At 44.7% G+C, this 27,624-nt stretch overlaps 1 protein-coding gene across 2 annotated transcripts in view; it reads left to right on the plus strand.

Annotated features, from left to right (window-relative positions):
• The first annotated feature begins 303 nt into the window (after window positions 1-303).
• The window catches only part of LOC147603887 (calmodulin-binding transcription activator 3-like), a 30,716-nt gene continuing 3,395 nt past the window's right edge, over window positions 304-27,624 (plus strand). Inside the window, exons 1-9 of one of the 2 annotated variants that reach the window (XM_086795960.1) lie at window positions 304-1,172; window positions 2,577-2,702; window positions 21,390-21,505; window positions 21,700-21,785; window positions 21,902-21,947; window positions 22,452-23,192; window positions 23,293-23,355; window positions 25,691-26,245; window positions 26,626-27,317. In XM_086795960.1, the coding sequence (XP_086652086.1) occupies window positions 1,133-1,172; window positions 2,577-2,702; window positions 21,390-21,505; window positions 21,700-21,785; window positions 21,902-21,947; window positions 22,452-23,192; window positions 23,293-23,355; window positions 25,691-26,245; window positions 26,626-27,317 (2,465 nt within the window). In that variant the 5' untranslated portion in view covers window positions 304-1,132. The remainder of the gene's footprint in view (window positions 1,173-2,576; window positions 2,703-21,389; window positions 21,506-21,699; window positions 21,786-21,901; window positions 21,948-22,451; window positions 23,193-23,292; window positions 23,356-25,690; window positions 26,246-26,625; window positions 27,318-27,624) is intronic. The other variant, XM_086795961.1, reaches the window with a different exon arrangement.

The raw sequence follows: 27,624 nt of genomic DNA on the forward strand, positions 1-27,624 counted from the left end.
TAAACAAACACAAACTTGTGGCTGCATACTTTTAGGCATGATAATTTATGCGAGGAGCCGATCGAAGCATTTCCCCCAAGGCTATTGTGTTGGCAACGAACAAACATGTATAGATTTAGGATTAAGTATATTGGGATCTCATCATACAGTTAATGACAATTGAGATTCTTAACTTATTTTTTAACATATGATTGTCTATGTCCATGGCTTGTAAATTTGTGATTAGTGCATGAGTTAGTTATAGCTCACTTGAATGAAGAGTATACAAGATCTTGATATCCATAGCGTGCCCACCAATGTTACAAGATGAGGACCCTCTATTTGATATCGAATGAGCGGGGGGGTTGGATGGGCGAAGATGGGCGGGTAGGATGTGTTAAGGAGTGAACAGACAAGGCTACAACGGTCCAAGAGGTAGAAGGAAATAAGTCACTCTGGAAAATGTGGCCTCTGAAGCTAGCACTTCCCCATGAATCATGATAACATGAATTGGCTTAGGATGTACTCTAGGATGAAAGCTATGGGTAGTAGTCACAGTACCATGTGGAAGAATGTAAAAACATTATCTTGCAAAAGAAAAGAAAAGAAAAGAAAAGAAAGTAAAAACATTATCTTGAACATTTCTACCTAGATCAATACATCCCCTCTCCAACCTAGCAAGGGGGTTAAAAAATGCCCCCCCTTAGCCCTATGTTACATAGGCCTTGATGGAGCTTTTTCTTGTGAAAACCCCATCTTCCCAATTCCCAAATTCAATCTTTGCTTTTCCTCGATCCAGTGCTTAGCTTTCCCTCAACCTTAATTGCACCTGCATCATTGTTTCCCTGCTGTACAGACTCTGTGTGCTTGTTTTTCCTCCCTTCTCTGTCCCTTAACACCCACCAGTCGCCTTGTTCGCCTTAAACTCTCTCCACCGTGCGATCTACAGTGTGTGCTTCAAAATCCTGATTTCTGCACCTCGTAGCTAGTTGTTGTACTGCGAAACCCTAGTTGCTGCACAGAAAACCCGAATTGCTGGTCTGTGAACCCTACTTATTGCATTGTAAGCCCTGATTATCTCCTCCGATTTACTTGCTGACTTTAGGGGTTTTCAAGCTGGCACCTGCTTATGCGTACATGTTATAGCTAAAAGATGGATCATCGCCGCTATGGAGGGCTTCCGAACCAGCCTGGTGAGCACCTTGAAGCTGTTTATTATCGTGCATTTTGACCGGAAAAACGTATATTTTGAAGTCAATTTTGAGACCCCCAAAAGATCACCCAAATGTTTTCCCGGAGGAAGCTTTTATGTTGTATGATTCAGATTGTTTTTGGCTAGCCTTTTGAGCTATAAAAACTGGCCAAAATGATCTGAAACGAGGTCTAAGAAATCTTAATTCAATCATGTAGCCCATATAAATTTGGAACCTCAAAAGAACTCCTTAGCATGGTAAGAGGCTATTAAAAGAAAAAACAGAATATTGTTAAGGCAAGATTTTTAGATAAAATTTAGCTAAAAAATCGACTTATTCAGCAAGCCCACCTGGGCTAGAGCCCTAGCGCCCCCCGCCCTCCCCACTCCCCCGGTCCCCCCCAACACACACACACACACACACACACACACAGACACAAAGAAGAAGAAGATGTATTCAGCCTTGTCAAACCATTTTGTTTAGTTATCCGTTGTCTGAAAACTTGGAGCTTTTTATTTAGGAATTAATATTTGAGGGAAGAAGGATGGCTTTGTGTGGCAGGGGTTTAGATGGACAGTAAATGTTTGCATAATGTGGTTATTATAAGCTTATGATGTTTTACCCTTGTGCAACCATCCACCATCAACATGCATCCAGAACACCCATACATACATATGAAGAACACAGGTGGACTCACCAACCTAACCATAGGCTCAACAGTTTCAGAGTTCCCTGAGCTAGATTGGGTGAATACACTTGAGTATGAAAAGACCACCTTGCCGTGGATGACTGCTGGATGTGTCTCATACGACACACCCATCAAGCACGATGGGTTTGGTCCGCCTTTACTAGCCCACACAGTGTTTGCTCAACACCAATTATGTGCACACCCCGGGTCCCATTAATAACCCTGCTTTTAAAGGATTACTATGTAACTAGTGCACACCTTTCATGACCCATAGGCATAGAGAGCCCATAGCCAATTGGCACCAAGTATGTAATATAGGTTGTTTTCGAAAACCCGTTGTAGATATATACTGCAAAACACCTGATTTGAGTGCGGAATAATTGGGTCTTAATTGATACCTCAAGCTTGGGTGTTTATGTCAAGTCTATTGATTGCAATACTCGTGATTGTGTACGTGCGGCCAGCTCTATGTTTTTGGATTTATTAAATGGGGTCTTCTCAGCAGCATGTTACCTTTGGTTTTTTTGATTAAGTTTATTTAAGTGTGTCTAGATGTTTCTGAGTATCTATAGTGGTGTGTTTGTGTGTCGAGTGATACTGTCGTGAGTGTTTTGTTTGCTGTGGACAAGGATACATTGATGAAAGCTTTTTTTTCTCTGCCCTGTGGTGATGTATAACTTATCAAGTAATTTAATGCTTTGTTGTGTTCTGGGCAGAAGCTGCTTTATGTCTGATACTCCAGGAGGCACAGCACCGATGGCTTCGACCTACAGAAGTTTGTGAGATTTTACGCAATTACCGCAAGTTCAAGCTCACACCAGATCCCCCTCATAAACCACAAAGTCAGTGTTGACTTCAACCTTTTGTGTTAGTTTGCTGGTTAACAGATTTTCCTTAGTGGCTGTATGTGCTTTGCATGTTGTTGAAGTGTGTAAAAACACAGTCATCAATCAAGATTGTGGATCTACTTGGATCAAAGTGTTCAAAACAAAAGAAGCCTCATTTTGAGAGAGAGAGAGAGAGAGAGAGAGAGAGAGAGAGAGAGAGACCCAGAAGGCCTATGAGACCAGAAAGGTAGTACAATGTACCCATGATGAATTTGGACCATGCAAAAGAAAAAACTGAACGAAACTAGCTAAGTGTCCATGTGATGCTATATGATGACAATGTGTGCTCACTGCTCAATGAGAGAGAGAGAGAGAAATTTAGAAAGTTATATTAACATGCACGGTAGGCCAAATTGACCTATCGGATTGGCACAAAGCAACTACAGATGCAAACATGTCAGTTAAGGACTGAGGGTCCATGGCAAAACAAAAATTTGATCAAGGCTTCTACTGACCAAAATGCCACAGATGGAGACCAGCTAGCTCTTCTCAGGTATAGTTGGTCGAGTAGTATGGAATTCTTGGATGAGCGCCCTTCCTTGATGGAGGACCGTCCATTTGAACCATGGAAAAGAAAAAACTGAATGAAACTAGCTGCTTAAGCTAAAGTATCCATGTGATGCTATATGATGACAATGTGTGTGTGCTCATATATATATATATATATATATATATATATATATATATATATATATATATATATATATATAGAGAGAGAGAGAGAGAGAGAGAGAGAGAGAGAGAGAGAGAGAGAGAGAGAGTTATTTTAACGTCCACGGAGGCCAACTATGACATATGGGAGTGGTACAAAGCAACTACAGATGCATACATATCAGCTAAGGACTGAGGGTCCATGGCAAAACAAAAATTGATCAAGGCTTCCACTAACCAAAAAGCCACAGATGGAGACTAGGTAGCTCTACTCAGGTATAGTTGGTTGAGTAGTACGGAATTCTTGGATGAGCGCCCTTCAATCACGGAGGACCGCACATTTGCCTGCCTTGCATGCTGCTCTTACCTTTTCCAATTCCCTTCCCTTTTGGTTTAGTTGCATTGGTTTGAGCTCTTCAGTTATCAAGAGCTTAGTGCCTTTGATAAAGTGAAAATAGTGTTGGTGGTGGTGTACTTAGGTATAGTTGGTTGAGCAGTACGGAATTCTTGGATGAGCACCCTTTCTTCACGGAGGACCTGCCCATTTGCCTGCCTTGCATGCTACTCTTATCTTTTCCAATTCCCTTCCCTTTTGGTTTAGTTGCATTGGTTTGAGCTCTTCAGTTATCAAGAGCTTGGTGCCTTTGATAAAGTCGTAATACTGGTGGTGGTGGTGGTGGTACAGCCAGATTCTGTTGTGGTCCTCTTAAGGGGTCAATATAAAGTTATAATATTTGAAAGGGTAATCATCTCAAGAAAGATAAAGATGGGCTTTATATGTGCAGCATCTAGGACAAGGCACGTGCAGCATGTAGGGACAAGGAATAGGCTAGAGAAATAGTACAAGCATAGAACTTCTCAATCGACAATCATTGTACCTAAAAGATATGTCAAGTTTTTAACGTTTTTCACTAAGGAAAAATGCAGATGCCACTGAAGAAAGACACATGATTGCATAGCTAATTTCCCTGTCCACCCAACTTTTGTCCATTGGTTTGTTCTTGGCTACTGAAATTGATGACATATGGAGTACTTTTAGGCTTGGTTTTTGCTTGCTGAGAGCTCTTTTGAGTGCATGTGGTTTATGTTAGCAATCATCTCCTGTTTGTATATTTACACCAGGGCCTCTGTTGTGGGTGTGCCCGCCCGATTTAGGTGTTTTCTCATTTTTTTCCACTCTCCATATTTTTCCCCGTTTTTTCTGGTGTGGGAGGTTGTCTTGTGCATGTCGGCTACCTTTGTATGCTAGCCGACTGCACCTTAGCAAGTCGTGACACATGTTGCTCCTGTCATTTGTTTTTCTACTGGCCGACTCTTTCAGATCTTGTCTTCATCTCTGCTGCATATTCTGACATGGTATTAGAGCTCTAGGCTCTTGGAAGATCTTGGGAACTGTGTGAGCAAGAGGGGGGCTGTTTTGTTGCTGATTGGTGGACTGTTTTGGACCGTACGGGAAGAGGAGAAGCAAGAGGAAGGCGGCAGGCTGATTTGCTGGACAGCCACTTGCAGGTTTAGTTCTTCATTTTTCCCACGCACCCACCCTTTTCAGTTACACCCCCGCAATGGCAGATTTACTTGAGATGGCTGAAAAGCACGTGAAGATTCGACACTCCCTACGTTTCCAGTGGAACGTCGGTTGGACGGGAACAACTACGGCATATGGAAGGTAATGATGGAATCTGTTTGGTGGACTCTCTGCCACGGATACTAGGGAGTGGATTCTAGACAGTGGTGCTTCCAAGCACATGACTCCTTCCCGTTCGGCTTTACAGATCTCTGCAGGTATTTGGTCACATTCTTACTAGGGATCCACTATCCCAGTTCACAGTGAGGGTAGGTTGGAGATAGTTCCCGATAGCAGAGGGGAGGAAGCATTCCTCCCAGGTGTTGTATGTTCCATCACTTGGTTTTCATCTGTTGTCAGTGCATCAGGTTTGCAAGACTGGCATACGGGTGGAGTTTGAAGAGCATTTTGTTACTCTCCGGGACAAGGCAACAGGCCAGGTAGTATGGGAAGGCGGAGTGGAGAATGGAGTTTACAAACTTTCTGATGGGGAGAAACCTGTAATTAGGGTTTAGAGTTCATTCATGGGAGACATACACAGAGAAGCAAGGGAGAGAGAGAGAGAGAGAGTTGTGGGGATAAGTCAACTCATGAAAAGCATGAGTGTGTGACTCCCCTATCACACATGTATATTGCACTAGTACACATAGTGCACTTAGTACATTAAAAGTACTAAGTGTACTATGTACTATAACTTATGGGCTTGTACACACTATAAGGGTGGGCATAACGCCTTTACCCCAACAACCTCCCACTTAAAGGCAAAGTGCCCTTAAGTAAAGGAAAAGAAAAAATCAGCATGTACATGATAATATACAAGGCCATATCAAGGCTGAAAATGGCCTCATCCAATGCCCATCAAGTGTCTGCAATGAGCAAACCGCTCCGGAGGCAAACTCTTCGTCAACAGATCAGCCGGGTTGTCATCCGTGTGAATCTTAACAAGCTGAATTTGCTTGTTCTCTATCACCTCTCTGATGAAGTGATACTTCACATCCACATGCTTCGTCTTTGCATGAAAGACAGGGTTCTTTGCCAACTGGATGGCACTCTGACTGTCACAATGCAACAATGGAATATCCCCTGTATATCCCAAATCAACCACTAACCGAGATAGCCATAATGCCTCCTTGCAAGCCTCTGTGGCTGCAATATACTCGGCCTCTGTAGTAGATAAGGCAGTGCACTTCTGCATCCTGGATATCCATGACACAGCACCTCCTGTGAATGTAAACACATAACCGGTAGTAGACTTCCGGTTATCTGGATGACCGGCATAATCCGAATCCGTGTAACCATGCACTAATGCATCCTGTTTGCCAAAGCAAATGCACAAATCCTGTGTGCCCTTCAGGTATCTCATGACACCTTTCACTGCTTCCCAATGCTTCTTGCCAGGGTTGGCCATGTATCTAGAAACCACTCCCACTGCAAATGCAATGTCCGGCCTAGTAGCAACCATGGCATACATGAGACTGCCACAAGCTGAAGCATACGGAATCTTGGACATATCAGCCCTGTCACTATCCGACTGTGGGCTGTCCATAGCACTGAGTTTCACATATGGAGGCAAAGGAGTACTAGCTTTCTTCCCCCCGTCCATATTGAACCTCTGCAAGACTTTGCCAATGTATTCCTTCTGAGACAAATACAACACATGCTGATTTCTGTCCCGAAGTATCCGCATACCCAAGATGTGATTAGCATCACCCAAATCCTTCATATCAAAGGTTTGATGCAGCCTCTGCTTCAAAGCATCCATCTCTTTACGAGATTTCCCGGCAATCAACATATCATCAACATACAAAATGAGAATCAAGAGACTGCCATCCAAAGCTTTCTTGGTGTACAAGCAGTGATCTATGTCACTTCTCCTGAATTTCTGTGATTTCATGAATGTATCAAATTTATGATACCATTCTCGTGGTGCCTGTTTTAGCCCATAAAGACTCTTTTTCAGCTTGCATACAAGCTTCTCCTTTCCACTCACTGCATAACCCTCTGGTTGCTGCATATATATCTCCTCATGGAGATCACCGTGAAGAAAAGCAGTCTTCACATCCATCTGAATCAAGTCCAGATCATCATGCGCAACCAAAGCCAACACAGCTCTAAGTGTGGTCATTTTGACCACTGGAGAGAAGATCTCATCAAAGTCCACACCATATTCCTGCTTGAAGCCCTTAGCCACTAATCTGGCTTTGTATCTTGGCTTTGCATCTGATGCAACTTTGAGCCTGTATACCCACTTGCATGGCAAAACCTTCTTGCCTGCAGGCAAAGGCACCAACTTCCAAGTTCCATTTTTATGCAGAGAATCCATCTCTGACTTCATGGCACGCTCCCATAGAGCCTTGTCTGCCCTCTGTAAAGCCTCTTTGTAACATGAGGGCTCCCCACAGTCAGTTAGCATCAAGTAGTCAACCCCTGGAACAAACCTGTAATTAGGGTTTAGAGTTCATTCATGGGAGACATACACAGAGAAGCAAGGGAGAGAGAGAGAGAGAGAGTTGTGGGGATAAGTCAACTCATGAAAAGCATGAGTGTGTGACTCCCCTATCACACATGTATATTGCACTAGTACACATAGTGCACTTAGTACATTAAAAGTACTAAGTGTACTATGTACTATAACTTATGGGCTTGTACACACTATAAGGGTGGGCATAACGCTTTTACCCCAACACTTTCAACACTCTCTCTCCCAAGTCCTCAGTTTTGTGATGAGTGGCAGCCTGGTAATGGCCACTTAAGTGTGAATACGCTGTAGGTGCAGGCTTTCTCGGACCAGATGGTGGATGGCTTGCCAGTTGATGGCAGCAGTTGGCAGGAACTTTCCAGTACAGATGTTGGTAGTTCTTGTGTTTGTCAGTCAGTCAGAGGAAACTTTACAGGTAACTTATGCTCTGATGTAGCATTCGGGATAAAGAAACTCTTGTAGTTGAGGAAGTTCTTTCCACGGGGACCTATCGGAAGGCCAGGTAGGTGACAGTTGATTACTTGGAGAAGGAGGTGGATGTTGCACATTCTCCAAGCTTTGTGGTTCCGGATTCAGAGGGGGTGGTTTACATGTTTTCGAAGGCCTTGAGTGGTCTTCAGTAGGTTTCTAGGACTTGGCATCCCACCGTAACAGTTGTTGATCCTTGTGAGCAGTATGATGCCTCCTTGACTGGGAAGCGGAATGGTTCATTGATTTGGTTGATGCATACCAGATTGGACGGGAGCTTCTTGATGAGGCTGTTGAGCTCATGTTTGCAGAGGACTCTTTGGGAGGCAAGATTGGGTATCTTGTGGTTTCTGCGGCATGCAAAGGATCTTGGACTCTTTTACACAGGAGGGGGATTGATAGATGGAGTCAGACTCCACGGTTGGAGTGACTCAAATTGGGGAGGAGAGCCAAACACGAGGACCTTGACATCAGGCTACAGTTTTTCCCTTGGACATGAGCAGTTTCATGAAGTAGTAAGAGGCAGCCATATATTGCCTTGTTGTCGACAGAGGCAAAGTACTGGGTTGCTTGTGGTGTTGCTTACAAGGTGGTAAGGTTGTAGAGGTTACTTGGCAGGATTGGGTTTCCACTGGTGGACCCCAAGGTCCTCCAGAGGCATTTTGTTCGTGAAAAGATCTTTGCTGATGACATCTTGCTACAATTTCGTTCGACGGAGGACAATGTGGCAGACCTCTTCACGAAGTCTCTACCTTAGGCTATGCTCCGGCGGCACTCCAGCTCACTGGGGTTGGTTCCACATCCAGGAGCTGAGAGGGGGTGTTAGTTGTCATCTCTTGTCTGTATATTTACACCAAGGCCTTTGTTGTGGGTGCGCCCGCCCGATTTAGGTGTTTTCTCATTTTTCCCCACTCCATATTTTTCCCTATTTTTTCTGGTGTGGGAGGTTGTCTTGTGCATGACGGCTACCTTTGTATGCTGGCCGACTGCTGGACTAATTGCTCTGACCTGGCCGACTGCACCTGAGCAATCGTGGGCACATGTTGCTCTTGTCGGTTGTTTTTCTACTGGCCGATTGGTTGATAGGGGCCATATAAAATGCCCCCTTGGCCCCCCACTCATTGTATTCCGGTATTCGGGATTTTCTTGTGTATATAGCAGAGTTATATGCCTCTCTCTCTCTCTCTCTCTCTCTCTCTCTCTCTCTCTCTCTCTCTGTCGCTGTGTTTTTTCTGCAGTGCACTTGCTCTTGTGTTTTCAGATCTTGTCTTCATCTCCGCTGCATATTCTAACAGTTTATATGTCAACTTTGTAGTATCCATGATTTTTACTGACAGGTTGAAACATGAAGCACTGTGAAAAGCTGTAATTAGCTTTATGTATTGGTAAGTTTGCTTTCCTTCTTTATTATGAGCACAAGCCTTGTATAAGTGAGTTATTGGCTCAGAATTCCACATCCCAGCGAGGGAGGACTTCTTAGGGGGTCAAGACCCAAGTGAGGCCTTGGCCATGGCTCCAACCACACTTGGACCGGTGAGCTTCAGTGTTATGGGACGTCGGGTTTTGGGCATAGCGTATGGTTGTGGTAGCTCTGGATGGAGCTTTGGTTGTGTTGTGAGTTGCTGACACCATATCTATGTTGGTTTGTATGTTTATTAATCTTGCAAGAGCTGCTTGGGAGTTTAATGGGGATCGAGATGTTTCATTGGTATCAGTCACCTGGACATTCCATGACATGATCCCCATCCCTCGAACATTCCATGACATGATCCCCATGGCTAAAAAACAAGGTGTTGTGCAATGGGCAACCTCTCCATGGCACGGTTGATCTTTGGAGTGGGTTTCAATGGGGAATAGTGGCAGTCGGTACGAGGGCGGAGCCGCTCCAATTATGCTTAGACGTGAGCTGAGAGGTGTATCCATTCCTTGCTAGCGTGTTGTTTGGCCCTTGTTGGCATGACCTCCTCTGAGTGGACATGTCTATAGACTCCACTTTTGCTATGAAGTTGAGGTGGAAGTAGATGAAAAGATGGAGCTGGGAGAAGCTTGAGGAGCTCCATCTTGGTAGTCTCCCAAGAAGTATGGATGGCATCATGATCTTGGTGTCGCCCACCAGCTAAGTGTGAGGGGCATAGGGGGGGGGGTGAAGACGGAATGGGTGTGTTGGCGGAAAAATGTGTGAGGAGAGAGGGGGGGTGCGGGGGGAGATTAGCGTGCACAAGGGGAAGCTCTAGCATGAGCTCTCGTCTCTTGAGCATCTTTTGGCCTACATGAATCAAATGTCTTATATACTGGTACAAATGAGTAATCAATTTCATTTGTGACAAATACTCTACCAACAACCACCCATTCAACCTATGCAACCCTCTTATCCTGCTTTTCAACTTAAATCTATTTATTTTGGGGAGGAGGAGGAGATGACGCTTGACTTTGTGCAATCTTGAATTGAAGTGGCTCACTTTCGTCTCTCCATTTTTCCTCCATATCGTGGTGTAGATGCACATAAGGGCCTATACTTCGTTGTAGAAATGGAAATCCAAGAAGGGTTGGCCGCTATTGAATGAAATGAGTTAAAGCAAAGTTTGGTGGAAACGTTTGCAAATCTTAAGGATAAAGTGTGCTTAATTTTGTGATCATTAATGTAGGGTAAAAACCTTTGAGGATTGTGTAAGAGTTGCTCTTCGTCTTCTTTGACATTCTCTAGCGAATTTGGTGCCTCAAGTTGGCTCATGTCTCAATGAGGATCATCATAATGCGGTGCGGATGAATAAACCAACCAATTTAGAGAGCGCTTGAAACTTTGCAAAGATGTACAATGATAGTTTTTGATCCGAGAAATATAAGAGTACGTCTCTGTATACATACGTAGACACACGTACGTATGTATACGTATATACGTGTGCATACTTACGTATGTACGTACGTATATTTGTGTGTATATGTATACACTTTTTTTTTGTAGTACTTTATTCTACTAGTGGGAAACCTCCAAGTGGAGAAAACCCACAATCAAAATACAAAAAACATGAGGAAATTTACAAGCCCAGTTGTCGAACATCGAGGTAGCTAAAATTTAAAAGCAATCAAAGAACATTTGTAGCTGGTGCAAGGGAAGATCTCCAAGGTCAAAAGAATCCTGAAGAGATAAAAGAAGGGATCTCCTGAACAAAGCAAAACAGGGAATATCTTCTGTGGCAAAGATTAGCTGATTTCTTGCATGATAAATGGACCATAGGGCCCAAAATCTAGTCCACGCAATGAAAGCATCAAATTCTAGCAAAGCGGGGGAAATGTTGCCAAACACCCAAAAAAATTTGCTAAAAAATCTGCCCAAAAATCTGAGACGAAGGTGTCTAGACAATCTGTCCAGAAGAGCACGGGAATAGGGGCAAGACCATAGAAGATGACAGACTATCTCACGTCTTTCAATAAAATTGCCAACTGGTAAAGCACCAATGAGGCATCTCCAGAAGAAGACTTTTTGTTTGAGGGGTGATTTACACTTCTAAATCTTTGAGAGACACCCTCCACCAGTGAGAAGGCTTGTCAATGTGCCATAGTGAATTTCCATGAGCCTGTATCCAAGGTGGAGAAAGCAGCAATTTGTATGCACTGGCTATATGTTGATGAATTCAAGTGGGAACATGTGAATCTGAGGATGCAAATATTTCAAAGGTCTCAAGGGCTCTAGGGATCCACATGAGGAATTTTGGCTAATAATGGCTAAAAGCTTATAAATAAAGTAGGAAAGCTAATAAATAAAGCAAGGGCCAATAATAGTCGGGTTCTTACTATATAAGTGACCTTGGGGTCACTTATTGGCACAAGAGGTTAAGAGGTGGGTGGTTTGGCCTAGGAGTATGGGACGCTAGGTTGGGGCAATTGGTACCAAGTAGGCTCGCGTGGCAATTACACCTAGGCTTGGGGGTGGTATGAGGCACTGAACCTATGGTTGGGTGGTGAGTTGCTAGCCGCAATCTATCACAGTCATGCGATGCGTATGATGTCGGGTTCGGTTCTAGGTCAGATAATCCTTGGGTGTGGTCTTTATAGACCTTGCATTGGTATCATGGCCTACATCTGATGTGCAAAGAACACATGGATGTGGGGGATTGATGGGCATTGGGTCGACGTGGGAAGTGCACAAGAAAGTGCTTTTGCAGGTGGCTTTTGGCAAGAAAATCCATGAAAGGGGAAAAGAAGGTGCTAGAGTCTCGGCATCTCTTTGCCCATGCTTTTTACCACCCAATGGTAGAGATGAATGGTAGAGAGGAGGGGAAGGACGTGAGAAAAGTCGCAAGCCTTGTGGTGTGTCGTGGAAGTGATGTATGGGGGTGAAGTCTTAGTTGAGTCCCGGTTGCGTGCATAACGTGTGGGCTCTTATATGTGCTCAGGTTTCTTTTTGCGCCATGAGCCGCTTTTATTACGCAAACATGAGTGGCTAAACCCAAGCGTCTGGGCTGTACACAACTGTGTAGGCTGGATACATGGTGTCCGTTGCCGACGGGGCACACACAGGCCATGTAAAGGGCTTGGGTGCTAGCTCATGTGTGTATAGGCTTGCGGAAGATTTGTGCGTAGGACTTTGTGTGGGTTGGGCACATTGTTGCAGTGGCCGGCCCCGTGTGGGACAACAAATTGGACTGAGCGGAGCCCAGCCTTGGCCGCATGGAAGCCCGGCATATGGGCATGCGCAAAGGCTTGTGCATGGACAAGGCACTAGGTAGTGTGGGCGGTAAGCTTGGAGGGCGTACAGCTACAAGCATCGGGCAAGCGGGCTGGGCAATGGATGTGGGCTGGGCAGTTGCATAGGAAGATTGTGAGGAGAGAAGAGAGCCGTACGGGGCTAGATGTGCACATTGAGATGTAGGGGGCCGTGTGAGAGGGAAAGCAAAAAGAGGTATGAATGTTAAAACGGGAAAAAGTGTGAGTAAAAGAAAAGCATAAGTGAGCTTTTTTTTTGTGCTAAAGCGAGAGGGGGCTTATTTTTAAGCTTGAGCTTTTAAAAAGCACAAGACTAAAGCAAATGTGCTTTTTTAAACTCGTTCCCCTTTAAATTCAGCCTCTCCCTTCTTGTTGGCTCATACATACACATTGTGCAAGATCTTCATACACCATCTCCAAGATCTTGGTCTCTGAAAGCTGCAAACTTCGCTTTAGTCCTCTCAGCCACCCTAAAATCCTTTCTCTAACCTTTCATTTCTTTCCAACCAGTAACCCGTTACCTTTTTGCCACTGCTTTTCTCCAAGTTAGCAAGCATGTTTCATGTGCATGGAAGTTATATGGAGTCAGTGGGCAGTAACTCCTTGAAGTCATCCAGTAGTAACGACGTGGAGTCTGTTGGCAATGAGGACTTTGAGCAACCATACAGTTTCCAACATTCATCTCATCATCGTTTTGCTCTAGCCACTTGGTGAAGGTAAAACGCAGCATTCATATTCATTTATAGCATTCATACTCAGTCTAGAACAGTCCCAAACAGCCCCTCTCTTAGCCCTAGCTTTGCATCCCTCCTTCATTCCATTGGGAAGAGTGCATAGGCTCGAGATTGGACATCTTTGGTGTTTCTACAGCAATGTACAGTTCAGCCCAACACTTGGTCTTCAGAGGTCTTGCGTTTGGCTTATTGTCAGTCACACCGTCAGTCTCTTTAAAGATAATAAAGCAAATACTATCTCGGTAATGGGATAGGGGGCCCTTCAGTGGGTAATTTGGGACCCCATACGGTGTACAGTTCTCATCTCTCTCTCTCATATATCTCTAAAGTTTGAAGTATTAAAGTGGATTGCTAAACTCATGAAACTGAGGAAACAGAAGACAGTGTGAGCATTTGTGTGACAGGATCCTCCAATACGAATACTTCCGCTGCATGTTACACAAAGGCTAACCAGGGTTAAGACCTTCAGGTTTGGTTAACCATAGCCTATGGGTAAGGCATCTTAGGTGGGAGTAAGTAGCTATTATGAGACGTGCTATTTTTGTTGGGGTAAAGGCATAATGCCCACCCTTATAGTGTGTACAAGCCCATAAGTTATAGTACATAGTACACTTAGTACTTTTAATGTACTAAGTGCACTATGTGTACTAGTGCAATATACATGTGTGATAGGGGAGTCACACACTCAATGCTTGAGTTGACTTATCCCCACAACTCTCTCTCTCTCTCCCTTGTTCTCTCTGTGTATGTCTCCCACATGAATAACCTAACCCTAATTATCTCTCTCCCATTCAACTGGTATCAAAGCCATGCATTGGGGACGGCGACAAATCGGAGATGGACAACGGCCTCGGTAGATTTGCCATCATTTTAGGCACCGCCTCCATTAGTTCACTGCTGGACGGCTCTATCAGATTTCTGCGAGGCGTGCAGTGAGTGAGTGAGTGAGTGAGGCCGGAGGAGGTCTAGTCGGCTGGCTTTCAGGCGGAGGCGGCGAAGGCAGCTGGGAGCGATGGCATAGAAGGTCGCAGCAGCCAAGCGAACCACAAGGCAGCAGTCGTCGCGCAGGCAGGTGGGCGGAAGGAGAAGGTGGCGGGCAGCCACTTGTGCGCTGAATCACAGCAGCCAGGCGGACACGGAGTGCAACGGTGAAGGCTTTGGTCGTCGGCTGGGCGTCAATACAACCGGCGAAGGCAGCGTGGCGATGTGTAGCGCTGGCCCTTCGCTCCTCAGCACCTAGCGCCGGTGATGAGTTGTGCGCGAAAGCTCCAGCACGACCCTCCACCACCCGGCGCCTCAACGCGCTCGTAAAGGAGAAGGTGACGTGGACAAGGGCTGCCCAGCAACGCGTAGCTGAAGCTGCAGCTGGAGCAAGTCGTGAAACGAGGGTACCGGCTGGCTGCCTTGCTGAAACCCACGGCCCACTCTTCCTTGTTGTCGACGTTCATTTCCATGCGGAACTTCACACTCTGTACATTGCCTGAAGAGCCCTCCAACAGCATCAGATTTCTGCAGAGCAGCACCAAATTCATCACCCATTTTTTTTCTGCAACAAAAAATCAGAAATTACAAGGTATTCTGCTTCATTTTTTTTTTTGGGGATTTGCAATTGAGCAAGTACAGTCATCAATTGAGCAGATACAGGTGCCGAATTGCTCAATTTCTGAGCGAAATTGGCAAAATTGGGTGACATTGGTCACAATCAGGATCAATTTGCAGGAAATTGGATGTCGAAATTTGGGGCTTTTGATGTAATTGTGCAATTAAGCAGTCATACATGCTGTATGATGTGAGAAATCGCACATTCGGGCAAAAATGCAGCAAATTGCAGTGCAAATCAAGGGGCTTTTGTGCCGATTTGGTTGATTTGCATGCAGGCGATCGCATTTGATGTTGTGGATAATGTGTTGATGCCTTACAAGCACTCAATGTGCCTGTAAATCAAGGGACTTTCATGTATTGGATGTATATGTGGCGAGGGGGAAGCATCGCGAAGACTCTGGATGCCTTCATGTGCGTCAATGTACCATGTATGATCAGCAATTGATCTTAAATCAAGGGGCTTCTCAAGATTTTATGCTCGTTAAGCTTGGCAAAGCAGCAGGCAAGACATTTATGCCTTGAATCCTCAGAAATCAGCTAGCAGTCGAGGGATTTTTGTCCAATTTCTGTTCGGGACTGTTGTATGCAGTGTTCGGGACTGTAAAAGTTTGATTTTCACTCATTTGGACAGCCAGGAGAGCATTTATTGCTATTGTACCTGCTGGTACAGATTTGGCACAGCTTTGTGCAAGTTTTGGCATGGCTGTACACTGATTTGAGTGAGGAAAAGGTTCAATTTCACCTGCTGTACTTGCCGGTACAGGTTTGGTACATCATTGGTGAGCACTTGGTACTGCTGTACAGTACTTTGGAAGGGCAACAGAGCACATTTAAGGTGCTGTCCAAAATCTGTAGCAACCAGATTTTGGTAATTTCATCACAAACAGTGGGAGAAAAGTTGCATTTGTGCTTCCGCAGTAGGAGATAAAGCTTGGGAGAACAACTGTGAGCACTTTGTGTGCTTTTGGTGCAATGTTTGCACATTTTGCAGGGAGTCAGGCATTGACAGGTTGCATATTGCTATGGCAACCACAGGTGAGAGCTCTTCATTGCTTCACATCAAGAAGCTTGAAGGCTCACATAACTATGATATTTGGCAAACCCAGTGCTATAATGTGTTGCTCCAGAAAAAGCAGCACAAGCCTATCAAAGAAAGGGGTGTAATGCTCGCTTCTCTTATTGCTGAAGAGTGGGAAGATATGGATGAGCTGGCAAGATCTACTATCATGTTATCTGTGTCAGACTCTTTACGTGGGAGATCCCAGCAAAGGGGTAAAAGCCAAGAACGGGGAAGGAGCAAGTCTCGCTCCAAAAAGGATTTGGAATGCAATTACTGTGGCAAGGGACACATTAAAAAGCAATGCTACAAATGGAAAAATGATCAAAAGGAAAAGGGAAAAGGCAAAGACAAAGAGAAAGATGAAGCCAAAGATGTAAAGCCAAAGGGCAAAAGTGGAGTCAAGATTGAAGAAATCAATGTGTCACATGCAGGTGGCAGTGAGGATGAGGTCCTATTTACGTCTTCACTTGATGCCCATTCACTTCTTACAGGTGGTCATGGTATGCACTCATGGATCATTGATTCAGGTGTCTCCTTTCATGTCACATGTTGCAGAGACTTGTTTGTCAGGTATACTGCTGGCAATGAAGGAGTGGTTTATTTGGGTGATAACCATGCATGCAAGATTCTTGGCAGAGGTGATGTGAGGCTTGTGTTTTCAGATGGCTCACAGCTTATGCTCCATGATGTCAGGCATGTGCCTGAGATCAAGAAGAATCTGCTTTCTACTGGACAGCTTGATGATGCTGATTATGTTACCACATTTGGTCGTGGAAAGTGGAAAATTAGTAAGGGCTCACTGGTTGTTGCCAGAGGCTCTAAGGTGGACACTCTTTACTTCATGCATGCAGGTGTTTGTCACCATGCTAATGTAAATGCAACCGAGCTGCCGGAAATCTCTATGTGGCATAGCCGGTTGGGACACATGAGTGTCAAAGGAATGGAGCAATTGTCTCGTTTGGGTTACTTGCCTTCTCTAAAGTTTTCAAGTTTTCAGTTTTGTGAGCATTGTATATATGGTAGGCAACTACAGTGCCTCCACAAGAAAGCTCTTGGACAGAAAGATGCTCAGTTAGAGCTTGTGCATACAGATGTATGTGAAATGCCTCAGCTTTCTTTGGGAGGGGCAAAATACTTTGTGTCTTTTATTGATGATGCCACACGCAAGGTGTGGGTCTATCCTCTTCGTTTGAAGAGTGATACATTCTCAGTGTTTGAGAAGTTTGTTGCTCATGTTGAGAATCAAACTGGCAAAACACTAAAGGCTTTGCGTTCCGACAATGGTGGAGAGTATATGTCCAAACAGTTTCAGGACTTTTGTGATGCTAAAGGCATCAAGAGGGAGCTCTCTACTCCTTATGATCCTCCACAAAACGGGACAGCAGAGAGGATGAACAGGACCATACAGGAGAAGGTCCGTTCTATGTTGTCACATGCTGCATTACCTCATGGTTTTTGGGCTGAAGCTGTTATGACAGCCGTTCACCTTATAAACAGGTCACCTAACACGAGGCTTGGTGGAAAAGTGCGAGAGGAAGTATGGACAGGGAAGCCTCCGTCATACAAGCACTTGAGAGTGTTTGGTTGCGTTGCGTACGTGCACATACGCAGGGAAATGCGCACCAAACTTGATCCTAAGTCTCACAAATGCATATTCCTAGGATATGGTGACAGAGGTGAAATGGGGTATAGACTTTGGGATCCCGTGAATAGAAAGATTATACGCAGCAATGATGTCATTTTTGATGAAACATGCATGTATAAGGAGCTTGCAAGGCAACAGGAGCCTGGCAGAGTCATCTTTGATGATGATGGACATCATGGACAACAACCAAGGGCTGTAAATCAGCCATTACAGCAGGAAAACCAGCCCTTAAATGGTGCTGAAAATGGTCCAAATGGACAGCCAGAGATGGCAGAAGATATCCCTATGGATATACCACAGTTAGAGGAGATACCGGGCATGATTTTTCAGCCTTATGGCATGGAACAGGAGCCACCAATGGGTGATATGCAGGCTGGACAGCAACCTGCAAATGATGGTCATTGGGTACGGAGGTCCACTAGACCCTCCAGAGCCCCTGACAGGTTTGTTCCAGGGGTTGACTACTTGATGCTCACTGACTGTGGGGAGCCCTCATGTTATAAGGAGGCTTTACAGAGGGCAGACAAGGCTCTTTGGGAGCGTGCCATGAAGTCAGAGATGGATTCTCTGCACAAAAATGGAACATGGAAGTTGGTGCCTTTGCCTGCAGGCAAGAAGGTTTTGCCATGCAAGTGGGTTAGTGGCTAAGGGCTTCAAGCAGGAATATGGTGTGGACTTTGAGGAGATCTTCTCTCCAGTGGTCAAAATGACCACACTTAGAGCTGTGTTAGCTTTGGTTGCGCATGATGATCTGGACTTGATTCAGATGGATGTGAAGACTGCTTTTCTTCACGGTGATCTCCATGAGGAGATATATATGCAACAGCCAGAGGGTTATGCAGTAAGTGGAAAGGAGAAGCTTGTATGCAAGCTGAAAAAGAGTCTTTATGGGCTCAAACAGGCACCAAGAGAATGGTATCATAAATTTGATACATTCATGAAATCCCAGAAATTCAGGAGAAGTGACATAGATCACTGCTTATACACCAAGAAAGCTTTGGATGGCAGTCTATTGATCCTCATCTTGTATGTTGATGATATGTTGATTGCCGGGAAATCTCGTAAAGAGATGGATGCCTTGAAGCAGAGGCTGCATCAAACCTTTGATATGAAGGATTTGGGTGATGCAAATCACATTTTGGGTATGCGGATACTTCGGGACAGAAATCAGCATGTGTTGTATTTGTCTCAGAAGGAATACATTGGCAAAGTCTTGCAGAGGTTCAATATGGATGGGGGGAAGAAGACTAGTACTCCTTTGCCTCCATATGTGAAACTCAGTGCTATGGACAGCCCACAGTCAGATAGAGACAGGGCTGATATGGCCAAGATTCCGTATGCTTCAGCTTGTGGCAGTCTCATGTATGCCATGGTTGCTACTAGGGCGGACATTGCATTTGCAGTGGGAGTGGTTTCTAGATACATGGCCAAACCTGGCAAGAAGCATTGGGAAGCAGTGAAAGGTGTCATGAGATACCTGAAGGGCACACAGGATATGTGCATTTGTTTTGGCAAACAGGATGCATTAGTGCATGGTTACACGGATTCGGATTATGCCGGTCATCCAGATAACCGGAAGCCTACTACCGGTTATGTGTTTACATTCACAGGAGGTGCTGTGTCATGGATATCTAGGATGCAGAAGTGCACTGCCTTATCTACTACAGAGGCCGAGTATATTGCAGCCACACAGAGGCTTGCAAGGAGGCATTATGGCTATCTCGGTTAGTGGTTGATTTGGGATATACAGGGGATATTCCATTGTTGCATTGTGATAGTCAGAGTGCCATCCAGTTGGCAAAGAACCCTGTCTTTCATGCAAAGACGAAGCATGTGGATGTGAAGTATCACTTCATCAGAGAGGTGATAGAGAACAAGCAAATTCAGCTTGTTAAGATTCATACGGATGACAACCCGGCTGATCTGTTGACAAAGAGTTTGCCTCCGGAGCGGTTTGCTCATTGCAGACACTTGATGGGCATTGGATGAGGCCAGTTTCAGCCTTGATATGGCCTTGTATATTATCATGTACATGCTGATTTTTCTTTTCCTTTACTTAAGGGCACTTTACCTTTAAGTGGGAGGTTGTTGGGGTAAAGGCATAATGCCCACCCTTATAGTGTGTACAAGCCCATAAGTTATAGTACATAGTACACTTAGTACTTTTAATGTACTAAGTGCACTATGTGTACTAGTGCAATATACATGTGTGATAGGGGAGTCACACACTCAATGCTTGAGTTGACTTATCCCCACAACTCTCTCTCTCTCTCCCTTGTTCTCTCTGTGTATGTCTCCCACATGAATAACCTAACCCTAATTATCTCTCTCCCATTCAATTTTGGCTCCTGGTTTATAGGAGGCCTATATAAGTGACTTTATGAGTTAGTTTGAGAGAGAGCTCCTTAGACTTGGAGTCGAGGCCTTGAGACTACTCCATGCTTACATCGGATGGGTGTGTTCTGGCGGTATGGGACGCCAAGGCCTTTGCACGTGGAGCCATGTCTCTCATGCTACTATCCCATTGTGCTCGGGGGTGAGCTTGAATGGCTATGTGGTTGGGCGGTGAGCTGGATGCCCGAGTCTTTGTGTGTTTCTCTTGTTTGTTAATGCTTAATCGTAGGGTATGCTACATTGGGGGTTTTAGAGGTGGTGAGTCGTTAGCCACAATATGTTGTGGTCATGCGACGCGTACGATGTCGGGTCTATGAAACCTTGTTAGGGTTTTGGTTTTAGGCTAGATAATCCGTGGGAGTGGTCTATATAGACCTTACATCCACTACCCACGAACTAAAATCCTATCTATCTCGGCCACCCTCTCTGTGTGTAGCATTTCTAGAAAAGGTGGATAGTTTTTTCCACTCTCTTTGCAAAATATGCATACCATCTATCTTATCCCTGGACCCTTGTCTAAAACCATGCGTAGTGCTTGATCCACATGTCTTGTTCAATGAGGAGCCACCTAAATTCTTTAATCTTTAGACTTAATTCAGTCATCCAGTGCCTATAGACACCCCCTATCTTTCTTATGTAGCTGAAGATGGCGACTCCTCTGGCAACAGGATTGATGAGGACAAGTCTACATAGGACTATAGGCCCATTTGACATCAAGTTTTTTATATTCCACACATGTTGATACCCAAATTGTGTTTTGGGCAGCACCTCCTTGTATCTATAGGGTTGCTATCATGACGGCCACCCTATAGATCATCTATCATAGGGCTGCTGTCATGATTGCTTGTAACTGGTTTAGGGTTGTGTCAAGGATCTGACCAGTGTATCATTACAATTCCAAGTGGCCAGATGCAATACATTTGTGGTCCCATAGACTTTGCATCCCTATGCGGGGTCACGCTTGCTCGACCTGCAGTGGTGTGATGTACATGGTGGTGGTTTGTAGAGACACCATTTTCTTCAAGAAAGTCAACTGAGATTCCATGTCCTTAAACCTTGAGGACTAAAGGTTGCTCTGGAATAATGTCTTTCCACGCTCTCCATGGATCGATGAACAGGGTTGGCGAGATGCTCATTGCATGCGTAATGCCTCTGTCTTCCTTTGGAGTCCTCCAGAGATGTCCCCTTGGGGTGGCCAGTGACTTGGACATTTACTGGTGCTTTGGTTACTTGGAGAGAGAGAGAGAGAGAGAGAGAGAGAGAGAGAGAGAGAGATGATCTTTCTTTAGGCACACTATAACCTGTTGGCATACATTTCCTTTTTGCTTTTGTTTTTGTAAGGTGGGTCGCTGTTTCTCTTTGATCGTAAAGCTCTAAGGTATTTTCGAAAAGACGGTCACAATTGGCGAAAGAAGAAGGATGGGAAAACTGTTCGAGAGGCCCACGAAAGGTTGAAGGTGAGCTGGCATTCCAAGTTTGTTGGCGATTTTGCAAAGTGCCATGTTTAGTACTTGGGGAGTTGATAATGGGTCTATACATGGGCAGTCAACGTCCATGCTGGACATGCTACGTAAAATTTCTTAGTCTTATGTATTCCCTGGGTTCGTCAAATCCAAAACTTATTGGAGACTTGTATATTTGTGGTCTTCAGGCAGGAAGTGTTGAAGTTCTACATTGCTACTATGCACATGGTGAAGATAACGAAAACTTCCAGCGACGGAGCTATTGGATGCTAGAGTATGCCTCTTAACCTATGGAGTTGCAGTCATTTGTTTCTATTGGCATGATGCACTTTGACAAGTTTTAAGCAACCTTCCATTAAGATGTTTTTGCTCTTTCTGGTGTGCTTTCAGTACTAATGAGCACATAGTCCTGGTACACTATCGAGAGGTCAAAGAGGTATTGACCATTGTTCTTTTCTCTCAGGGTTGCACTCTTGATTTACATAATTTTAGGTTTTTCGTGCTTTCTGTAAGCTCACACGCACACATGCACACATGCATCTCTTTTCCTTTGATTAAATTTTTCAGTGTGAGATGATAATCTGGGCGACTGAACATGCCTAGTTTTGTTTTGCTTCTAGCATAAGAAGTGGAATGTACAAGCATAGTGTTTCATTTATGTGCTCTCATCATTCCCGCACCCTCTCTTTTCCTCTTTTCCTAAAACCCCGACTGGCCTTTTGGTGCTTGATGGCTTTGGCGATGCCAAAGCTGAATTACACCATCATGACTTGCCAATCTACACTTGCAGGATGTGAGTTATGTTGAGCCATGTAATTAGCTTGTTCACGAGGCTTGAACTTTTGTCAATCAGCAGGGTGATATCTCTGTAACTTTCAGATTGTCATCACTTGTATGCCTTTTTTTCTATTTCTGACGTGAACATTTTTTTGAACCACAGGGCAGCAGAAGTGGTATTCGTTCTCCAAACAGCTACTCAGTTGATGGGAGTTCATCTGTAGGGAATTCTCGTGTGTTTGCAGGCTCTTCCCCTCAAACTTCCCCTCTTGTTTCTCCTCGTTCCTCAAGTCCCAATACTAGTGCAGATTGGAATGGGACCACGTATTCACCAGAATGTGATGAACCTGAATCCAGTGATGACACCGATCAGTGCCGTGCTAGAGAACTTGAACGCATCCGCAGTAATGCTATGAATGGGGTAGCAGGAGTAGCTGTACCAAATTCTAGAGGCCTTCAGCCTTCCACATCTTTTTCTATAGTGAATCAAAATGGTGGTAGCTATGAAGAAAAGCATTCTTCTCCTCCTCCTCCTCCTCACAAAAATGCAAATGGCACAGCTACGGCACTCCATCAATTGGTATCAGGCATGGATGGAGCTCAGGGGATACATTTCAAACAAGAGAATGGTGCTGTAACACCACCAGGTGGCTTTGATTTGTTGGAATGGTGTGAAGCCTTAAAACAAGGCAAGAGTTCGGGAAGCAAAGGAAGTTGCGGAATTTCTGATATGGGTTTATCAAATTGGCCAGATCAAACTAGAGAGAAGGCTATGATGACAAGCAGTTTGGCTACATCCTATGGGCATAAAGATTCTAGTAAAATGGCTATGAGTGAAGGGATGGGGGCCACATTCCCAGCTGTGGAGGCACACCCACAATGTCATCTGCAAGGCTTTTCAGACGTAGGTGATTTCAAAGATTCTATGGAGGTTGTTGATACCTACACCTCTATGTTAATTTTGTTCCAAATTGAACTTAATAAATGATACTTGTGTGCAACAGACACAGTCCAACTCAACGAACAAGTTCTATCCTTTCAATGCAGATGGACTAAGCCCAGTGCAGGTATTTTATCATAATTTGCCTCTTTTTGTACATTACCCACCTACCTACCTCACCCACCCACATATACACAGATCACACAGGTGTGTATATATATATGAGAGAGAGAGAGAGAGAGAGAGAGAGTTATATTAACGTCTTCAAAAGATCCAAAGGGTCTATGAGACCAAAATGATGTGTACATAGTGTCCATGAAATCTTGTCATGGATGAAATAAGAAAAAGCAATAGTAAACTAAAACTGAAAACTGAAAGCTAAGATCTCAGACTCTAAGATTATACAAGATGAAAATTCTAGATCCTACTATGAACAATAAGTGATGGGATATGGGAGGGCTGAATAAAAACAGTCAATCAACCTTGTATGCCGGGCAAGGGCGTGTCGAGCATGTCCATCATGGTTGATACAAGAAGGCTAGAGATGTCAATAGTTTGCTGTGTAAGGATGGTGGGCCAGGATCTCCTGAATCTGGGGCTGATGAGCTGGGGGTGGTCGGGGTCCGACGGGAGGAGGGTGTCTAGCTCTCTGGAGTGTGGGTGCCTGATTTGATGTGACTCCCATGGGCCTGCTACGAGGGGGCACTGTGGTATAGGCTCCCGTATCCCCACTGTGATAGGCTCTGTTGCCTTCCTATCCACCCCTCTAGGCTGGAAAAAAACTGGTTATGGTAAACTGACAGTAGGGCTTTTGGGGGCGAGGCAGGATCTTTGAGTAGTGACTCTCTATGTCGCCTGAGCTCCAGTAGGAAGAGTCCAAGGCATCTGTGATCTGGGTACTCCATGGTCCGTGATAAGGGTCCAAAGCCCTCGTTAGGCAGGACAGACTGCAAGCAGCAGCGTGGACGGATGGGCATCCCTTCATGGCAGTTGGGTGGCCTAGGACTGGTCAGAGGCCTATGTGACCCCTTTATAATGGGCTTTTGGGGATATGATTTTCCATCTCGAATATCGGGAGCTCATGATCAGAAGCGCACAAAAGAAGGATGATTGGAGGATCTGGAAACAATCTTAAGCGAAGAGTTTTCATTGTCGATCATTGGTTCCTAGCTATTTGTCATGGACACAGAGGCACTCGTAGCTTCGATTTCCCATATTATGGGGGAACATTCGACACACCTTCAAGATCGTATATGCATAAACAGGTGTCTTCCTTTCACATGCCTCATCACCTCTAGCTGCTACGGATTTGGCCTTTATGATGGTTCATCATTCACAACAAGAGGCTGATGATTCCGAGCACAAGGTGGAGCAGGCAGCTTCCTTCGGGGTGGAACAGCCCGATCCCTCCAGGGCCAAGCAAGCCAAGCTCCTCCATTCAGCTTGTAGAGCGACTGGACGAGCCCTGCTCCCAGTCTGAAAGCTGTCACTCGGAGCGTTCTGCAAATTGGCATGAGAGCCGACTGTTTTCATCCTGAGAGGTGTTGGTCTCCTTCACGGAGTCCCGAGGATGAGAGGTGTTGGTCTCCTTCACGGAGTCCCGTCCATCGGGTTCTTCAAACAGCTTCCGTTCTCTTTATTAGCTTGCCAAAAGAGAACTACTGGAGTAAGAGTTCTTCCTTTATGAATGGAGTTAGCTTTTGAAGCTGTGCAATCTTCCAAGTTCAATGAGAAGATTGTTATTGAAGTTGTCCCCAATTGGACCCCTGAGATGACCGTCACTCTCGTTGCAGTAATTGATTTTGATGTTTTTCAGCTACCAGCGTTGACAGATGCCACTTTCTTGTGGTGGGAAGACCACGTGAGGTACCGTACCACGACCTACCGCGAAGATTGCCGTCGCAAGGCAGTTGTGAAGCAATCCATCCTTGTTGATTGACAATACGATTTGAAGAGGTAATGAGAATGCTTTACCGAGAAACAGTGAGCTCTCTATAAGGGGTGTTTGTGGACATCGTTTCCTATCTTGCATATTCTGGAGTTCATTACCAGAAGTGCACAGCAGAAGACTGATTGGAGGAGCTGGAAATGAGCTGCAGCAGAGGGTTGGGCTACAAATGTCTACAAAAGACTCGAAGGGTCTATGAGACCAAAAAGATGTTTCATGTGAACCACGAGTAAACTGGATGTCAAGTCAACATAGAAAAAGTAAAAGGCTGGCTGCCAAAAGGATAGACAGGGTCAATGTGGTACATAGACCCTGTGTATAATAAGGTAGGCAGCAGAAGAACCTCATGTCCAGGCTCATAATGTGTCGTCCTCCTCATGGAGAGAGAGAGAGAGAGAGAGAGAGAGAGAGAGAGAGAGAGAGAACCAGTCAAATGCATCATCACAACATAATCTATACTACAAGATTGATTACTTAATCAAGAGATTACTAACTTTTCATAGGTGATTTACAGGTGGTCAATAAGCAGAGCTCCAACATGACTCCTTGGGGTGCTGTTCTGGCACAGCTGAGCGATAATGGGCATGCACAGAGTGGTCTTTTTGACAGCTTTGATAGTAATTTTCTGAACGTGTCCCAACAGTCTCAGCTTCAATTTCCTCAGCCATACCCAGTCGTTGAGCAGCCCTATATCCCACAACAAGACCTCGGCAAGTTTGATATATCGGCTTCCGACAATAGAAATACCTCTCTAGTGCAGTCCTATCCGAATGTCTTCAGAGATTTTCAAGCCGACACTCCTACTCACCATGATGAGCATGATACATTCAAAAAGTATGACAGCTTTGGAAGATGGATGAGTCAAGATATTGGAGGGGATGTTGAGAACTCGATATTACCACTGTCATCAGATTCAACATATTGGGCCAGTGCACTTGCAGAAGAAGTCCCTAGCCTAACGCAGCAGATGCAACTAGATATTGGATTGATTTCCTCACTTCCACACGAGAAGTTTTTTGCGATCTCAGAGTATTCACCTGACAACGCCCTTTCAACTACTGATACCAAGGTCAGTACTGCTTGCATTTGGAAAAGGGGACTCTGGGCAACAGTTCGCATTTTGAGCTTAGGACTGCTTCAAATTATGAGCTTAAAATAAGAAATTGCATTTAGTATATACCCCCCCCCCATCTTCTTTCTCCTCCCTCTTCTCTCTCTCTCTCTCTCTCTCTCTCTCTCTTTCTCTCTCCCTTCTTCCATATCTCTTCTTCTGGCCAACAAAGGCAGGCCCCTCATAAATAAATTCCTCAATTGTTTACGATAGCACCATTATTGTAGTGTTTGGATTGGTGCCAGTTGTTTTTAATTTTTCATAACATTATGTGTGTTACTGTGTTTTTTAGTACATGGAGTTGATTCATGGCTCCCATATGTTACTTACTTTTGCAGGTACTTGTCACTGGGACCTTTGGGGACATGGTGAAGGATCCTTCCGAATTTAAATGGTGTTGTATGTTTGGGGATGTGGAGGTTCCTGCAGAGTTTTTGCAGCCAGGGGTTTTGAGATGCAATGCTCCCCATCATGCACCTGGCAAGGTTCCTTTTTATATTACACGAAACGATAGGATTGCATGCAGTGAAGTTAGAGAATTTGAGTTTCGTGCCGAGTCCAGGTTTTCTTCTGCTGAAGCACCGGAAGGGGCACCTTTGAATAAGAAAGACATGCTGTTTCAGATTCGTCTTGCACGAATGCTCTCCTCGTCATCATTGTCATCGCTAACCTCCAAACCTGATGAAGCTTCTAGAGATTTACCTGGTGATTTGAGCTCTTTGGTTTTGTTTGAAGAGTGGGAACAGATGGAAGACCAACTTACTGAGTCGGGTTGTCTTGCAACGAATCTAAAGGAGCAGTTTATTCAGAAACTCTTGAAAGAAAAGCTACAACTTTGGCTTTCAAGGAAGGTTCTGGAAGGGGGTAAAGGTGCAGCTGTTTTGGATGATCATGGATTGGGAGTTTTGCACATGGGAGCTGCACTTGGGTATACTTGGATCATTGTGCCAACATTGGCTGCCGGAGTAAACATCAATTTCCGAGACTCACGTGGATGGACTGCTCTTCACTGGGCTGCACATTGTGGCAGGTGAATTGCTGCACGCATCTCTCACAACAATTTGTAGCCTTAAATAGATATAAGTAAATAAATAAGTAATTTCGAGAGAGATGGTGGCTAAAATTGTGCTTATTTGGACTTCCATATAAGAGGTCAGTATTTGAAAGATAAGCACGGAACATGTTGTGCGCGCCATGTGGGTGCCTGTGTAGGACTGTGGACACAAAGTAATCAAAAACTGCCTGGTCTTAAATGGTGAACTTTATTAATTTTGTTATTGTGACCAAGTATTGGATACCATGTACAGGAGGTGATCTGGGTCTGTATTTTTCACATG

The sequence above is a fragment of the Cibotium barometz genome, chromosome 63 (genome assembly GCF_041138505.1).
Source record: "Cibotium barometz isolate CiBa-2024 chromosome 63, ASM4113850v1, whole genome shotgun sequence".
Classification (NCBI taxonomy): Eukaryota; Viridiplantae; Streptophyta; class Polypodiopsida; order Cyatheales; family Cibotiaceae; genus Cibotium; species Cibotium barometz.